Genomic DNA, 16,267 nt, shown 5'->3' with positions numbered 1-16,267 from the left:
ATTCGGTTTACCTCCTTAAAAGCTTAGTTGAAACTTTATCATCTCTCTTCTGGTTTATTTCAGTAGCGTTCTTCACTCGTTCATTCATCAAACATTTATTGAATAGATAGCATCTGTCTTATGTTGGGCAGAGCTATAAAAGACATAGTCTTTCCTTGGGGAGCTCCTGGACTGAATATGGGACAGCAGTAGATGGGCATCCACCTAGAAAGGGTTTTCTGCAGAAAATAACTTAAGATCTGAATTATAAGAGATAGGAATTTTCCAGATGAAGAAATGGGGATAGAGTATTCCAAGTGAAAGGAATAACATGTGAGCTGGTGTTTTAAAATAGAGCACATGCGATTCCTGTAATTCTTCAGTTGAACAAACAGAGATCTATGTCAGGATATTGCCGCTCTTCATCTATATATTATTTTGAAGCTTTTTTAAGCTTGAGAAGGATTGCAATTATTTTTAAAGCACAAAATTTAAATTCTGTTTAAAATGTTTATTTATTTAACTCACAAGATATGATTGGTAAAATGGACTCTTGAAAGGGAATCCTTGCAACTGAAAGTATTCGACTAGAAACTAGAAGGTAATCCAGAAATGCTATTTTAGGGGGCATCTTAAGATCCCTACTAAAATAGAGTTTTATAACTTTTATCCTCTCAATATTTTGTTATTTTAAAGGTTAATTTCTGCCTCTTTCCCCTAGCTGTAACCCTCTCTTTCTCTTCTCCTTCACAACCAGTGCTCTTTGAGAAATTAGTTTACACATAAATATCTGTTTCTTCACTGCCTATTACTATAACATAAAACAGGAAGATGTGTCAAATCATACATGTATATCTCAAAGAATTTTTAGAAAGTGAACACACCCCCAAGATCAAAAAATTAACATTACCAGGACTCCAGAATCCCCCTTGTGCCCCCTCCCAGTTACTACCCCCAACCCCTAACAATTGTCACTCCTATCCCGCCCCCATCAAAGGTAACACTTGTCTTCCTGACGTCTATCACCATCAGTTAGTTTTGCCTGTTTTTAAACTTTACATAGATTAAATCGCACATATGTTCTCTTAGGTCTGACTTCTTTTGTTTGATAGTGTATTTTTGAGATTCATCCATGTTCTTGGAAGTAGCCGCAGTTCATCGTTCCCGTTGCTGTGTAATAGTTCGTTGTTTGACGATGCCACACTTTATTTATGCATTCTGCTGTTGATGGGTGTTTGGTTTGCTTACAGCTTGGGGCTTTTATGAATACTGCTGCTAGGAACATTCTTGTACATGTCTTTTAGTTCTTATTTGTCATATTCGTTTCTATTGGGTGTATTCCCGGAAGTGGAATCGCTGGGTTGTTCAGCTTTAGTAGATACTATCAAACAGTTTTCCAAAGTGGTGTTAGCAGTTTACACTCCCACCAGCAGTGAATGAGAGTTCCAGCTGTGCCACATCTTCACCTGCACTTGGTATAACTCATTGCACTCTGATTTCTGCCCTTATCAATCCACTGAAACTGCCCTTGCCAAGATCCTCATGTTTTTCATCCTCATGTTATGTGCCTATTTTGCAGCGTTCGTGGGCTTGACTTTGCATCCTTGAAACTTTCTGTTCCTTTGGATTCCTTGAACCTAGTCTCCTGTTTTCCTCCTACCGCTTGGGTCACTTTGTCTCAGTTTACTTCTCAGCTCTTTGTCCAGTCTCCATCCCTTAAATGTCAGTGTTCTCCAAGGGTCTATCTTTAGTTTCTTACATTTCATTCTGCTGTTTGCTCCCTGGGTGATTTCTTTCTAATTTCATAGTTTCATCTACTACCTGTATGGGGAAAGTGCCCAAATTTGTATCTCTGGTTCGAATCTCTCTTCTGACTGCGAGGCCTGCTTGTTTAACTATCTATCGAAATATTTTACTTGGATCTCCAAAGATACTTTAAGCATATATAAATATACCATAATTTATTTATTCTACTGTTGATGAACATTTGGTTGTTTCCAGTTTTTTGCTATTTTTTTCTTCTTCATGAAAATGTATTCCTTTTCAGTGTATTTGCTATTTCAGTGAATAGTACCACATCCACCCTGCCCAAGCCAGCAACTTGGGAATTATCCCTTACCATAACACCTTACCAATTCTCATCAGCAGCAGCCCGCCCCCCATACCCTATCTAGTCAGTCATTTTAGCTCCTAAATATCTGTCTTCTCTGTCCCATAGACTTTATCCCATCAGGCCCTTTTGATTATCAATATCAGTACAATTTATTGAGTACTGGCTATGTGCTTTTTATACATCAAATAATTTAATCCACAATAACTCTGTGAGGGAGGGTATTTTTATCCCAATTTTATATATGAGAAAATTGAGATTCAAAAAGATTGTCTTATATAAGGTTACACAGCTAGTAAATGGTGGAGAGGTTGAGACAGGACTGGAACTCAAGACTCTGACTTTGAAGCCTGTACCCATAACCATTATTCTCTTCTGGATGCAATTACCGTTCTCAACAGCAATCTTTTATTTGGTTTCCCTGTCTACAGTCGTGCTTCCTCTAATTCACGCCACTCCTTTATTTTAAATCCTTCAGTGACTCCCCCTTGCCTAGAACTTGTTAAGGTCCAAGTTTCTAACCATGGAATACCATGTCCTGCCTGATCTGGCCCTTACCATTCGTTTCCATTTTATATCTCTCCTCCTTATCTCTGTGCGCCAGCTGTACCCAACTACATGCAGTGACTCAGATGTGTCATGTTCTCTCTTATTCTTTATGCCTTTCTAATTACTTCGTCTTCTTTTTTGCCTGGCTAACTCTTGTTTGTCCTTCAAGAATCAGTTTAGATCTCCCAGATGTTCTTTTGTGAAACTATTGCCTAACTGCTTCTTATCTCCAATCCATTTTGGTATACCTCCTCTGTGCTTTTAGAGCTCTCTATGATCCATCGTGGCATTTCACACTTTTTTTTGGCAAGGAAGATTGTCGCTGAGCTAACATCTGTGCCAGTCTTCCTCTGTTTTGTATCTGGGATGCCATCACAGCATGGCTTGATGAGTAGTGTATGGGTCCACACCTAGGATTCAAATCCGCAAACCCCGGGCCGCCGAAGTGGGCACAAGAACTTAACCACTATGTCACAGGGCCAGCCCCTTCTCACATTTCTGTCATGGTAATCACCACATCTAGAACAAACAAATTCATTTTTCACTGTTCACCTCTTCTATTAGACTGACAGCTCCTTGAGGACAGGCAGTATTTTTAAATCTTTTTTTTGTGACTACAGTGCCTAGCACATGGACGCATTCCTCAAATATTTGTTGGCCAAATAAAATGCTGTGAATTGAGTAATTTAAATTGAGCATAAAAGTACCTATTCTTATATACATTGATTTTTACTATCTTGTAACGTTGTTTTTGTTTTTTATTTTGATTTGGAGATCTAGATGTTGAAGCAATAATTTGTTCTGTAATGTAGCTTATACCTTGGAGTCCCATGTGATTGACATAAATCTGTTTGCCCTCTTTCTGTCAAATTGGTAGGAATTCTAGCTCCAGAGTCACAGAATGGCTTATGGAATGCCTGTAAGAAACTTGGCAGCTTCAGTTTACCTTGGGAGATTTCTCTTAAAAAAATAATGGGAAATAGAGAGTTGCCTCATTGTGGTGGGGAGATGCTCGTTCGAAAGAGGTGGAAAGGAGTCTTTGTTAAGAGTTCTGGATTGCATAGTGTAAACTATGGTTCTCAGAGCTTCCAGAAAACTTATCAATTGGTGCTTTTAAAGTCTTTCTTTGTCTCTGGACCTGCAATAATTTGAAGTTCTTTAGTCTTAATGAGAGATGAAGATTACTACTTTTCTGACAGGCCTTAAACAAATGTGTGCTTAGTTTTTATACTAAGGACAGTTTTATATTAAGCAGTATTTTCTAACATATATTTCTTAATCTTCTGTGTTAATTGGAGGGGCAGGGGAGATAAAAAGGAAATTAGTCCCCACTCCTGTGCTTATTGTCTGCTGTGGTGACTATCTTTATATAACAGTTAAAGTAGTGTATAATCAAATAGAAGACTGTGGTGTTCTAGCCCATTCCTTAGGTACGGCAAATGGACGGTCACCTTGTGCTTTTTGCCCTTGTTGGTAGAGGGTCAGGAGGGGGCACCTTATGCCTCTTTCCTAAATACCACTAAAATTCATTTTTAAACCTTTTGGAGGAAGGAATGGGGAGGGGTTAGGTAGGTGGAGGCATAAGAGGGGCTTCTGGGGTGATGGTCATGTTATACTTGTATGTTCATTTTGATATTTTATTGATCTATACACTTATGTTTTATGTACTTTTCTATATATCTCTTATATCAATAAAAATGTTTTAAATAATTCAATTTAGAAGTTTATTCCTTTAAACATTTCTCAAGACCCCTGAAAGACGTTAATGGTGAGGCTCTTTTCAAGTTCCGTTATTTTCATGGTCCACCACAGGTTGAGGAGCCCTGCCCTATGGTGTGCCGACTTTAAGTGGGGTTGGAGAACAGTGAGGGGGGAAATCAGTGTGGGCAAGAGGAGTCAGGGAAAACAGTCATTCACTCGTAGAAAACTTGAATGAGACCAGAGTTCAGAGCTGGAGGGAAAATAAGATGAGTGATATCGGTTAATCCTGGTTGTAGATCTCTACTAGTCTTTACGGAATAATAATAGCAAGTGCTTTTTTAGCATTTCTTGTTTGCTAAGAGCTTTACATTTATTAACACGGTTAATCTTCACAATAACTCTGTGAGATAGACACTACTACTACTATCTTATTTTAATTTCCTCTAATAGATGAGGAAACTGAGGTATAGAGATGCCTAAAGTCACTCAGTAGGAAGAAGAGGAGCTGGGATTCAAGCCCAGCTCTCTGGCTCCCTATTTCTGTGCTCAGAATTACTATGCTGTGTGAAATTATTGCAAAGAAGATTGGAAATGTAGGTTGACCTGGAGGCCCTACTTTAAGATGGTCAGTAATCCTACTTTTGGGACTCTGTTGTTTATGTGTTTTAGAGCTCTGTGTGAATGCCTTTTCTTCTTTTTACAGACATGGCTGGATCCTGCCAAAGAGATAAAAAAGCAGGTTCGTGGTAAGTGACTATAACTCTTTTTATAGTTCTTCCTTTCTTTTAGTAGGTCAGAGGATTTTCAACCATTTTCTGGCTCTGAGTCACTTTAGAATCCTGGCTATGGCAGATGGCATTGAAACTGAGATAAAGCCTTCCCCTGGAAGAAGGAGATTCCATAACAGAAAGATACAGCAGAGGTGGATGCTCTTGAGATGTAGGTCAGATCTTGATGACTTTTTTTTACAACCAGGCAAAGTTGGGGATGATAGGAATGGTTGAGAGAAACAGAAGGTAGAAAAGAACAAAGATGAGAAGAGGAAAAGGATATGGGAGTCGGTTCTCAAAAGGATAGTGATTGAAACTGTAGTAGCCTGCAGTTAGGAGGCTGCTGCCTCATTCTGTTCCTTCTAAATTGTTCTGGACTCTTGCGTTCTAAGCTTCTCCATGTTTTCCTCTCTATAGTTCTTTTTGTCCCTTTTCAACAGTCCTCTTCCAAATCGAAGTGTAAGAGACTATGGAAGAGTAGAAAAGAATAGAAGAATGAGGATTCTTTGCCAGTGGCGCTTCTCACATTGTGGCTTTCTCCCAGCTCCCAGCCCTCTAGGACATACTACTGCTGTACACTCTGCTCAGACTGATGTCCTGGGATGAATGCTTCTAGGTCGAAAAAAGTGTAGATTAGTATTTTGTAGCCCCAGGCCCAATGGGCTAGCTAAAGGATAGAGACTTCTGAGGAAGATTAGCCCTGAGCTAACATCTGCTGCCAATCCTCCTCTTTTTGCTGAGGAAGACTGGCCCTGAGCTAACATCCGTGCCCATCTTCCTCTACTTTATATGTGACACGCCTTCCACAGCAGGGCTTGCCACGTGGTGCCATGTCCACACCTGGGATCTGAACCCGCGAACCCCAGGCCACCAGAGTGGAACATGTGCACTTAACCACTGCGCTACCTGGCCGGCCCCTACACCCATTTTTGACTAGATGTCCTTTTAGTTTACTTTGTTTTTGAGGAAACTTCTAGGAACTGTAAGAGATGTTATTCATCATGATTAGTAAGTTTTAACTCTTTATCACTTAAAAACAAATTTTGTTTTTCATTTGTTCCTTAAAAGAAAACATTTTTATGTTGAAACGTTTTCCTTTAGACCTATTTATAATTTATATTTCTTAAGATAGAGAAACAAAATATACCAGTGGACTGGCAACTCTCCACATTCGCTCCCTGCCTATAAGATCTTGTTTTAAAATGCAAGTCAGCAATATTTGAGACGTGACAAGAAAAACAGAACTCCTAGCCCCTTTCAATGAAGATACTTTTAATATTCAATATTACTCAGGAACAAATGGTTATGCAGGAAGACTCTTTAAGAAGAAAAGTTAAAACAGAGTTTATGGGACTGGCCCCGTGGCTGAGTAGTTAAATTCACACGCTCCGCTTTGGTGGCCCAGGGTTTCGCTGGTTTGGATCCTGGGTGCGGACATGGCACTGCTCGTCAGGCCATGCTGAGGCAGCGTCCCACGTGCCACAACTAGAAGGGCCCACAACTAAAATATACAACTATGTACTGGGGGGATTTGGGGAGAAAAAGCAGAAAAAAAAAAGAAGAAGATTGGCAACAGTTAGCTCAGGTGCCAATCTTTGGGGAAAAAAAAACAAACCCCAGAGTTTATGATTAGTGGAGAAGAGTATCTAGTAGATTACCTTCCTGGCTATTAAAAAAAATCTCTTGCTAACGAAAAGAACCTAAGTGTCATTTAAAAAAAATTTACAAGGCTAGCCCCAGTGGCCTCACGGTTATGTTTGGTACACTCTGCTTCAGCAGCCCAGGTTTGGTTCCCCGGTGCAGACCTATACCACTTGTCTGTCAGTGGCCATGCTGTGGTGGTAGCTCACATACCAAAAGAAGAAGATTGGCAGATGTTAGCTCAGGGCAAATCTTCCTCAGCATAAAAAGAACAAAAAATTTTACAAAATATTAAAAACTCTTCCTTCAGCATAGTAAAGAAAAACTGTGTCCCTAACACAAACTTTAATAGGGAATCAATATATAAACATTTCATGAAGCCAAAGAGAAGATTGACATTTATTTATTGCAAAGGTTGAGTTTTTAAAAAATGTTTTTCATCACACAAGTAATATATACGCATTGTGAAAAATTTAAACATTATGAAAATATATCATAGAGAAAGCAAAAGGCCACTAAATCCTGTCCTTCAGATTTAATCACTGTTAAATTGGTATAGTCTACAAGATTTTTTCTAGGTATATATAGAATTTGCTTTTCAGAAATACGGTCATGCTATACATTGTTTTGTACTGTGTATTATGCTGTAGGTAGTCTTTGAATTAATTTTTAAGTAGATGATATAAATATGTGGTATAAAATTAAAAGATACAGATAAATATGGTACTAGGTAAATCTCCCTTCTACCTCTGTCATTTAACTAATTTTTTGTCTTCTTTCCAGAGATGTTCTGAGTATATATGTACACATATATTTTAATATAAATATGTATTTAATAAGTATAAGTAATATGGATATATTTATATGTATTTAATATAAATATGCAACCAATCTTTTTATTTAACATAATTCGGAGTATTATTCATATCAACATATATAAATTTGTTGCATTCATTAAAACTTTTTTAATGATTCTATAGTTGTAACATAATATGTATAACCAGTCCTATTGATGGACATTTTGGGTTAATCTCTATAGTCCAAGGTGATACTTTGCATTTAGTTGTCAGATCTCTTTCGTTTTCTTTGATCTGGAACAGTTCCTGAGTTTTTGAAGTATTTTATAACAGTGACAGTTTGAAGAGTCTAGACCAGTGATTTTGTAAGTGGGCACTTTGAGTTTGTCTGATGTTTCCTCGTGGTACATGAGTCTTCGGGTTATACACTTTTGGCAGGAATGTCATTGAAGTGTTGCTGAGTTCGAAGGCAGAAATTTTAATATTAAAAATTTTTAGAGCTTTTCCAGCCACCGTTTTTTTCTCTCACTAAATATTCTCTATAGAGTATTACAGTTATATATATTGTATTCTAAAAATGGTCATTGACTAGAGCTTGACTTTAATATTTTTTGCATTCCAAGTGATTAACTTTCAATCACTCTCCATTGCGTTTAACCCTGAGCTTGCTTGCAGGGAAACTGCTATCTTCTTTAGCAGTATCCCAGACTTGTATGTCTTGCATGGAAAGTTTGGGTTCCTCTTCTTAAAAGTGCTATTAACAAAAGTAAAAGAGTTAATATTTGGGTCATTTCTGTTTAGATATAATTATTTCTAATACAGTTAAACTTCCTTATTTTGCATTAAATGGAGAGAAAAATCCAATTGGAATACAGGGTTTTTTTTAATGTTTTCATTTGATTAGGTCTAATAACTTGAGGTCATTGGGGGATCTGGATTAATGGATAGATGATTTTAATATACTAGTACCTATTATCTTTTGTGCGTCTCTTTTTTAAAAACATATTTTTTTGGAGTTAAGGTAGGTCTCCCTCTTGTCCGTTTCCTCCTGGCCTCTCAGTTTCCTTCCCCAGGAGTTCCCCTTCCTGGTTTCCCAAATACTATAACTAGTTTATTGTGTCCTTATAGGGATGGTCTGTGCATGTACGTATAATCATATGTGTAATATGTACTTTTTCTACCCCCCAGCTTTCACTGTTGCTTTCTATATGTATACTTTTGGCCTTGATTTTTTTCACCTAACACTGTATCTTGGAGATATAGCTTCTCTTAATAAATAAATATATTTAGGTTGTTTCCAGACATTTGCTATTACAAACAAGATCTTATACATATATCATTTCAACCACATTTAAGCATATGTTTAGATACATATATTTATAAAATGAATAAATAGTAATACTTACTTCCTAGGGGTTTCTGTGAGGATTAAATGAGTTACTGTAATGTAAGAGGGCCAGCCTGATGCCTGGCATGCAATAGATACTGAACAAAATGTCAACTTTTAGCATCATAACTCATCATGCTTGTTTCTGCCTGAGATCAGGCCCTACTCTTTGAGAAGACAATAGTCATGTTAGAAAAACCCTAAAGGTAGCACCTAGCTGGAAAAATTGAAATGCATATTCCATTTAACTTTTACTCATAATCTCTTATTTTCATTGTAGATAAAAAATATGACACTCTTGTGTGAGTCTTAGGATTGAACTCTTGTGTTTTTCATACGTAAAATATTTTTATTAGAGCTATAGTTTCTAGGAGCAACATATCTTACCTCTTCCTTCTTATTTCTAAAATAATCTCCTAATCTCACCCATGTTAACAGGAAGAATGCTTGTGTTTATCTGAGATAATATTGAGAGATATCACAAATAAATAATGCCCAAACCAAAAAAGAGCATCCATGGATCACTTGAATGACCTCTGAGGACCCTGAGTAGTATATAGATCACATTTTGAAAACCATGCTGCAAACATGTTGACCTGTAGGATGATTTCCTTAATGTGTTTTGCCTGCATAGTTTTAGTCCTTTGTAAACAAAACTATTGTATTAAGTTGGGTGAAAAAATGAAATCCTCTAACTCTTAAATGGTGTCTAAATAACTTTCTTCTTTTTCTTTTTTAAATAAAAGTGATATTTTATCCACAAAGCATGAAAATATTAAAAGACCTCAGGGGAAAAAAAGAATATTTTGAATATTTTTAGGTGCTTCTAGCAGTCAGAAACTTAGGCATAAGCATAAATTTCTTTTGTGTTTATTTTTACAGGTGTCCCTTGGAATTTCACATTTAATGTAAAGTTTTACCCACCTGACCCAGCACAGTTAACAGAAGATATAACAAGGTAAATAATTTATTAATAGTTAAATAGATAGTAAGTTATTCTCATTATCATAAGCTCTGGGAATTCCCTATGCAGAACTGAAGAAAAATGATGAGCTGTTAACCTAAGATAGGAAGTTTCTGGTCACTTCAAGGCAAGCTTGCAAATAAGTGAGGCTAAAAGCCTCAAATATCTGTGGCTTGCCTGGAGGAAATTGGCAGGGGCATTAGCCTTGCCTAACATGGATATTATGCCAGGCCATGGACAGGGAACCTATAAATTACACCACTCTCCAAAGGGCAAGACACAAATAGAGTGGCAAAATAGCTCTGCTCTTTGTGGGTTGCTTTTTTTTCCCAATACTCTTCTCCCACCGTGATCTATTTTATAAGGATCGAAAAAGCCAAGTCTCAATGTTATTATTAGCTCTTTCGATCTCCCTTTTAAGGTGCATGACTAGGTACATGATTCTCATGAACTGAATCTTAGTAATTTTTGAGCCCATTAATTTATGAAATAAATTTTATGCTCTTTAAAAACAGCTTACTAATTTCTTTGAAGAAACTAGCCTTTACTGGATTCTATATAAATATTAACAAAAAAAGGAACTGGAAAAGCAGTGTATTGTAAAGAGGTCTACTGTACGTGTTTATGTCCATAGTGTCTTACATGCAGCATTTTACATAGTAGGCGTGCAGCAAATGTTTGTTGAATTGAACTGTTGGTTGTTGAGAAAGTGCTTTCTAATTCTGATTTTGCTGTCAACTATCTGATTTCAGACAAATATACAATCTCTGGGTCTCAGTTTTCATGTCTCTCAAATAAGGGAATAGCCTAAGTAAACTCTTAAAAAGTGATTAAGTACTGTGGAATGTCAGTACTGTTTTTTAAAATTATTCTTTGTCTAGTTATCCTTAGTGCATTCTTGAAGTTGAGGTGCCCTATCTCTGCTTGAAAAAATTGTTTTGGTTATTTCTTTTTCACAGGTAATATTTGTCTCTTAGAGTTGCTCCTTGGTCACCTTTCTTCACTGAGGTTTATTATGTGTAAAACAAAACAAATCCCTAAAAATCTTTGCTAATTACCTACATTTTAGAGGAGTTTAAGATTCTTGTGACTTGGTTGGCATTGCTCTTTTTTTTTTTTTAAGATCGGCACCTGAGCTAACTGTTGCCAATTTTCTTTTTTAATTTTTTTTCTTCTTCTTCTCCCCAAAGCCCCCCAGTACATAGTTGTATATTCTAGCTGTAGGTCCTTCTGGTTGTGTTATGTGGGACGCCGCCTCAGCATGGCTTGATGAGCAGTGCCATGTCCGCCCCCAGGATCTGAACCGGGAAACCCTGGGCCGCTGAAGCGGAGTGCGCCAACTTAACCACTCAGACACGGGGCAGCCCCTGCTCTTTTTTTTTTTAAACACGTAGGTAGTGAGCCTAGAGAGCAAAAGCTATTGCTGTTGCCTTTGTTATTCAACATCTTATTATGGTCAAAGCTAGGATATGATTCTAATTAATATAGGAATTTCAATCTAATCATAACCTTCCAGTTTTCCTGGTTGGTAAAAAGTCTGAAGTGGTCAACTCAGTCAGTTAGAACGAGTGCTAAGGAGGTCAGAGTCATAGGTGTGAACATTATACTGACAGAGAGGAGTGTCTAATGTATGTAGGGACACTCTACGTACGTACAGGTTAAAAACTGACCTGTTTTAACCCAAACTTGAATTCCCAACAGTTTAGCACACAGGTGGAATCAGTCTTACAAGATGATAGTACGTGGAAGGCTGCATGCAACTTAACCCATCTTGGAGGAAAAACACACTGAAAAATGTTCATATCCTAGTGAAAATGTGTCAATAATGTCACCTTTGTATATAAAGGGTAGTATGTACACATTTGGCAAAGCAGTGTGATAGAAAAGAAAGGGTCCAATTCTGGAGTCAACCAGCCTTTATTAGTATCTGACTTTGAGCAAGCCTAGCCTTTGAGGCTGCATCTTTGTCTGTAATCTGGCACTGATACCCACCTCACAAGTTTTTGTGTGACGATTAGATAATTTATATATGTATGGTACTTAGTGCTCTCAACAAAATATTAGTTTCTTTACCTCCTTCTACTTTTCCCAACTTTTTCTTTCTTTTTTTTTTTTGAGGAAGATTAGCCCTGAGCTAACATATGCTACCAATCCTCCTCTTTTTGCTGAGGAAGACTGACCCTGAGCTAACATCCGTGCCCATCTTCCTCCACTTTATATGTGGGACACCTCCCACAGCATGGCTTGCCAAGCGGTGCCATGTCCGCACCCGGGGTCCGAACTGGTGAACCCCGGGCCATCGAAGCGGAACACGCACACTTAACCGCTGCACCACAGGGCCGGCCCCTCTCTTTTCTTTCTAAACTGCTTTCCAACCACGAGTCCACCGTAGTTACAGGGTTTTTTTTTTTAACTTTTTATGTGGAAAAATTTCAAACACATGGAAAGGAAAAAAATGCTGGTTCAACGAACAACTGTATATCCACTACCTAGACTGAACAATTTTTAATATTATCTCATATTTACTTAATCTCTCTTTTTTTTTTCTGTCTCCTTGCCTCCCTCGCTCACCCTGTTCTTCCTTTTTCTCTCTCTCTATTTTGTTATTGTTGTTGTTGCTGACATGGTAACATCTTCTTTCTTTTGGCTATAGATATTATTTATGTCTGCAGCTTCGGCAGGACATAGTTGCAGGACGTCTGCCTTGTTCCTTTGCAACCTTAGCGTTATTAGGTTCTTACACCGTCCAGTCTGAGCTGGGAGACTATGACCCAGAACTCCATGGTGCAGATTATGTCAGTGATTTTAAACTGGCCCCAAATCAGACCAAGGAACTTGAAGAGAAGGTCATGGAACTGCATAAGTCATACAGGTAAATATGTCTCCAGGGTTTTCTTTGTTTATTTTGGCAATAAGTTTAAACCCTTGACCTGGGATGGATTCACGTGTTTGTCTTAGCCAATACGTGGTGCCGTAGAGTCAGCGTGAGCTCAGTTTCCCTCCAAATTCTTTGGGTAAGTCATTTAAGCCCTCTGCACCTCAGTTTTCTCATCAGAGTAATGGGTGTTGCGTTGTAGGATGAAAACTAAATCAGGTAATGTATGTAGGGCATTAAGCACTGGGTGTGGCACATAGTAGGTACTCAGTAAATAGTAACTATTATTATAACTGCCTTACCTTTTTCTCTCTTTTTCAGATTTTAAACTTATTATTCTGTATTAAGTTTCTTGACATCCTTAGAGAAGGGGTTCTTAACTTGAGATCTACGTCCGTGGGTAGACTTCAGGGGGCCCATGAAACCCCTGAAGGTATTTTTTAAAGTCTATTGAATTCACTGCTTTTTTTCATGGCAATAATTGGTAATGTTGGAAAGTACCATAACACAGTAATCAAGAGCAAGGGCTTGTAGTCAGAATGAGCTGGGTTGAAACCTTGGCTCTGCTTGGTCCTGGCCTTGTGACCTTGCGTAATTCACTTAATGTCTCTGAGCCTCAGGTTCCTTATATGTCTGATGGAGATCATTACCTCAGGGGAAATAGGGTGATTTATAGGATAATAAAAGGTAATGTGTGGAAAGACTTGACAGTGTCTTATGTAGTAAAAATTCAATAAATGTTAGCTAATATTGAAGTGCCAGAATAATTTGTTTCTTCTTACCATATATCCCATTATTATTTAAGTAACTTGTTATGGCTAAATTTTACCAGCTGACTTAACTTATTAATGTGAATGTCTGATCTTGGCCTTGAGTTAGTACCCTGAGTTATGTTAGCGTGAGTTGGGTTACAATGCTCCAGAGGTCACACCGCTAAGAGAGAAGTCCAAAGACTGGTCTTAGTAGGCTTTCCGTGGTAGTAAAAAGTATTCTGTCCAGCCATTGCACCATCTCGTTTTCCTTGGAGTGACCCCATTAGCATTGCATGGATTGGGGTGCTTCAAATAAGGGAGCTGTAACTCAAGGTGCCCCAATCCTGGCTGCCTTATTGCCCCTGTAGGTTCTGGTGCTTCAGTCGTGGGAACCATAATAAGGGCCTTAATGTCTACAATCTACATAGCAGTGGTCTTATAAGAATCAGTCTTCTCTCCTGGGATCACACTGTTTCCACGGAGAACTGCCAAAGTTTGCTTTTCAAGTTTGGGCATACACATTCCAATGCCCGGATGTCTAAGACCACTAAACACACCACTTTCAACTTGTTGATGTAACTTAAGGATGTTGCATTGTCCTTAAGTACATTTTTAAATATTTTTATTTATATTCTGATTGTGATTCTAGAAGTTTTTATGTATTTGTAAAAAAATAAATATATGTTCACATACATATATACATACAAAAACAAATAATGGGAAGAAACAATCAATTAAAATAATTTGATTTGTTAGAATGTCAGGATTGTAGGGGAATGTTCTTTTTACTTTCTAATAATTTAAAAATGATTTTTATTAGTAGTAGTATAATCTTTGGGCAAATAGTAAAATAATAAAAGGAAATATTTTACTGCTGCTGTGGAGCCAAACAGCAGAAAACAGTGGTGTCAGATTTTCATAGATCCCTTAAATCTATTTCTGATGATTCTTTTGTTATTTGATTATAGCAGAATCTCAGATTTGGGAGGGCTTTATAGTCTCATCAGTGCTTATTCTCCTTTGTAGCATTGTTACATAATCATCATCATAATTATAAGCAGCTAATTATTGTGTGTCTGCTATTATGTGCCAGATACTATGCTGAGCACTTTATATACAATACCACATTTAATCTTTATAACCACCCTTATGAGTTAGGCTGGCAGTTCTCCAGAAGTGATTTACAGGCCCCTGGCAGTCTTCAAGATTCTTTCAAGGGGTTTATGAGGTTGAAATTCTTTTCATAATAATACTAAGATATTATTTGCCTTTTTCACTGTGTTGAAATGGGTGGAGCACAAATCAAGAAAATGGCACCAAAGTGTACTAGTAGTCATTATATTCTTTACCAATATGTACTTTTATTTTATTTTTTAACTTGAAATTAAAAATAAAACTAAAAGGGCCAGTTCACTTAAAAATTTTCTTGATGAAGCAGTAAAAAGTGTTAATTTTATTAAATCTTAAATATATATCTATTTAATATTGTATGTGGTTAAATGGCAAGCACACATAAAGCCCTTTGGCTGCATACTGTAGTCCAACAGTTGTCTCCAGGAAAAGTATTTGTGTAATTGTTTTGAATTATGAGCTGAATTAGTCACCTTTTTTATGGAACACCATTTTTACTCGGAAAAAAATGAGTAACTGTGATTATTCAGACTTGGTTATTTGGCAGATGTTTTCTCAAAAATGAAGTGAGCCAGTACTTTTAGAGTTAGTAAACAACTGACAGTATTTGTTGCTAATGACAAAATTCAAGCTTTCAAGTGAAAATTAGAATTTTGGAAGACTTATATTTGCTGTCATGATGTTGACAGGTTCCAAATACTTAAAGACTTCTCTGATGAAGTTGGTGATGATTTTAATGAATATGATTTTTTAAATATTATTATACAATGAAATGTGTCAACATTTGGAAAACTTGTATTACTCGATGAACCAATATTTTTCAGACGTGAAATGCATGATATTACAAAGTCATGCATGGGTGAAAAAGGTCCACTCAGAACGCAAGATAGATCAATGGATTTTAATGTAACATGGTACAAAAAGTTCATTGGTATGTTTTCAGATTTCACAGTGCAGCTAACATTTAAGAAACTGTCATTATTGAGTTTTGGTGTAGTATCAAAGAAAAATATTTTTGATCATCCATCTTCCCCTTTCCATCTGTGTATCTGTGTGAGATCAGGTTTCTTCATATACTACAACCAAATCAACGTGCTACAGCAGATCGAATGCAGCGGCAGATAGGAGAACCCAGCTGTCTTCTAAGCCAGACATTAAAGAAATTTATAAATTTGTAAAACAATGTCACTTTTTAACTACCTTTTAGGAAAATATTATGTTTCACACAAAAAGTTATTCATGTTAAAATATGAGTTTATGATTGTTATTCTTCAAGGATTTAATAAATATTTTAAAGTGTTCTTAGTTTTAATTTCTAATATGGTAAATATTGGTAGAAAAAAACCCTCATAAAGAAAAGCTCTTTGGGGTCCTCAGTAATTTTAAAGAGTGCTGGGATCCTTAGGTCGAAAAATTTAAGAACCAGTGAGCTAGGCAATAAGACAAAGGCATAGGCTCTGGAGTCAGCCTATCTTACTTTGAATTCAGATATTCCTTATTAACTTTATGACTCTTAGTAAATTACTTAAGCTCTCCAAGCTTCAATTTTTTCATCTGAAAAATAAGGGTGATAATGTGAATTTTGTGACTGTTAAATCAGAAAATTCATGT

The 16,267-nt window shown here is 37.0% G+C and overlaps 1 protein-coding gene across 14 annotated transcripts in view; it reads left to right on the top strand.

Annotated features, from left to right (window-relative positions):
- EPB41 (erythrocyte membrane protein band 4.1) overlaps positions 1-16,267 on the top strand; it is a 172,610-nt gene that overhangs the window by 89,417 nt on the left and 66,926 nt on the right. For all 14 annotated transcript variants that reach the window (XM_046661588.1, XM_046661580.1, XM_046661587.1 and 11 more), the window contains exons 5-7: positions 5,043-5,085; positions 9,817-9,892; positions 12,552-12,770. In XM_046661588.1, the coding sequence (XP_046517544.1) occupies positions 5,043-5,085; positions 9,817-9,892; positions 12,552-12,770 (338 nt within the window). The remainder of the gene's footprint in view (positions 1-5,042; positions 5,086-9,816; positions 9,893-12,551; positions 12,771-16,267) is intronic.

This window comes from Equus quagga, chromosome 5, assembly GCF_021613505.1.
Source record: "Equus quagga isolate Etosha38 chromosome 5, UCLA_HA_Equagga_1.0, whole genome shotgun sequence".
Taxonomy (NCBI): domain Eukaryota; kingdom Metazoa; phylum Chordata; class Mammalia; order Perissodactyla; family Equidae; genus Equus; species Equus quagga.
The sequence above is the reverse complement of the archived record's forward strand: the minus strand, read 5'-3'. Positions and strand labels throughout refer to the sequence as shown.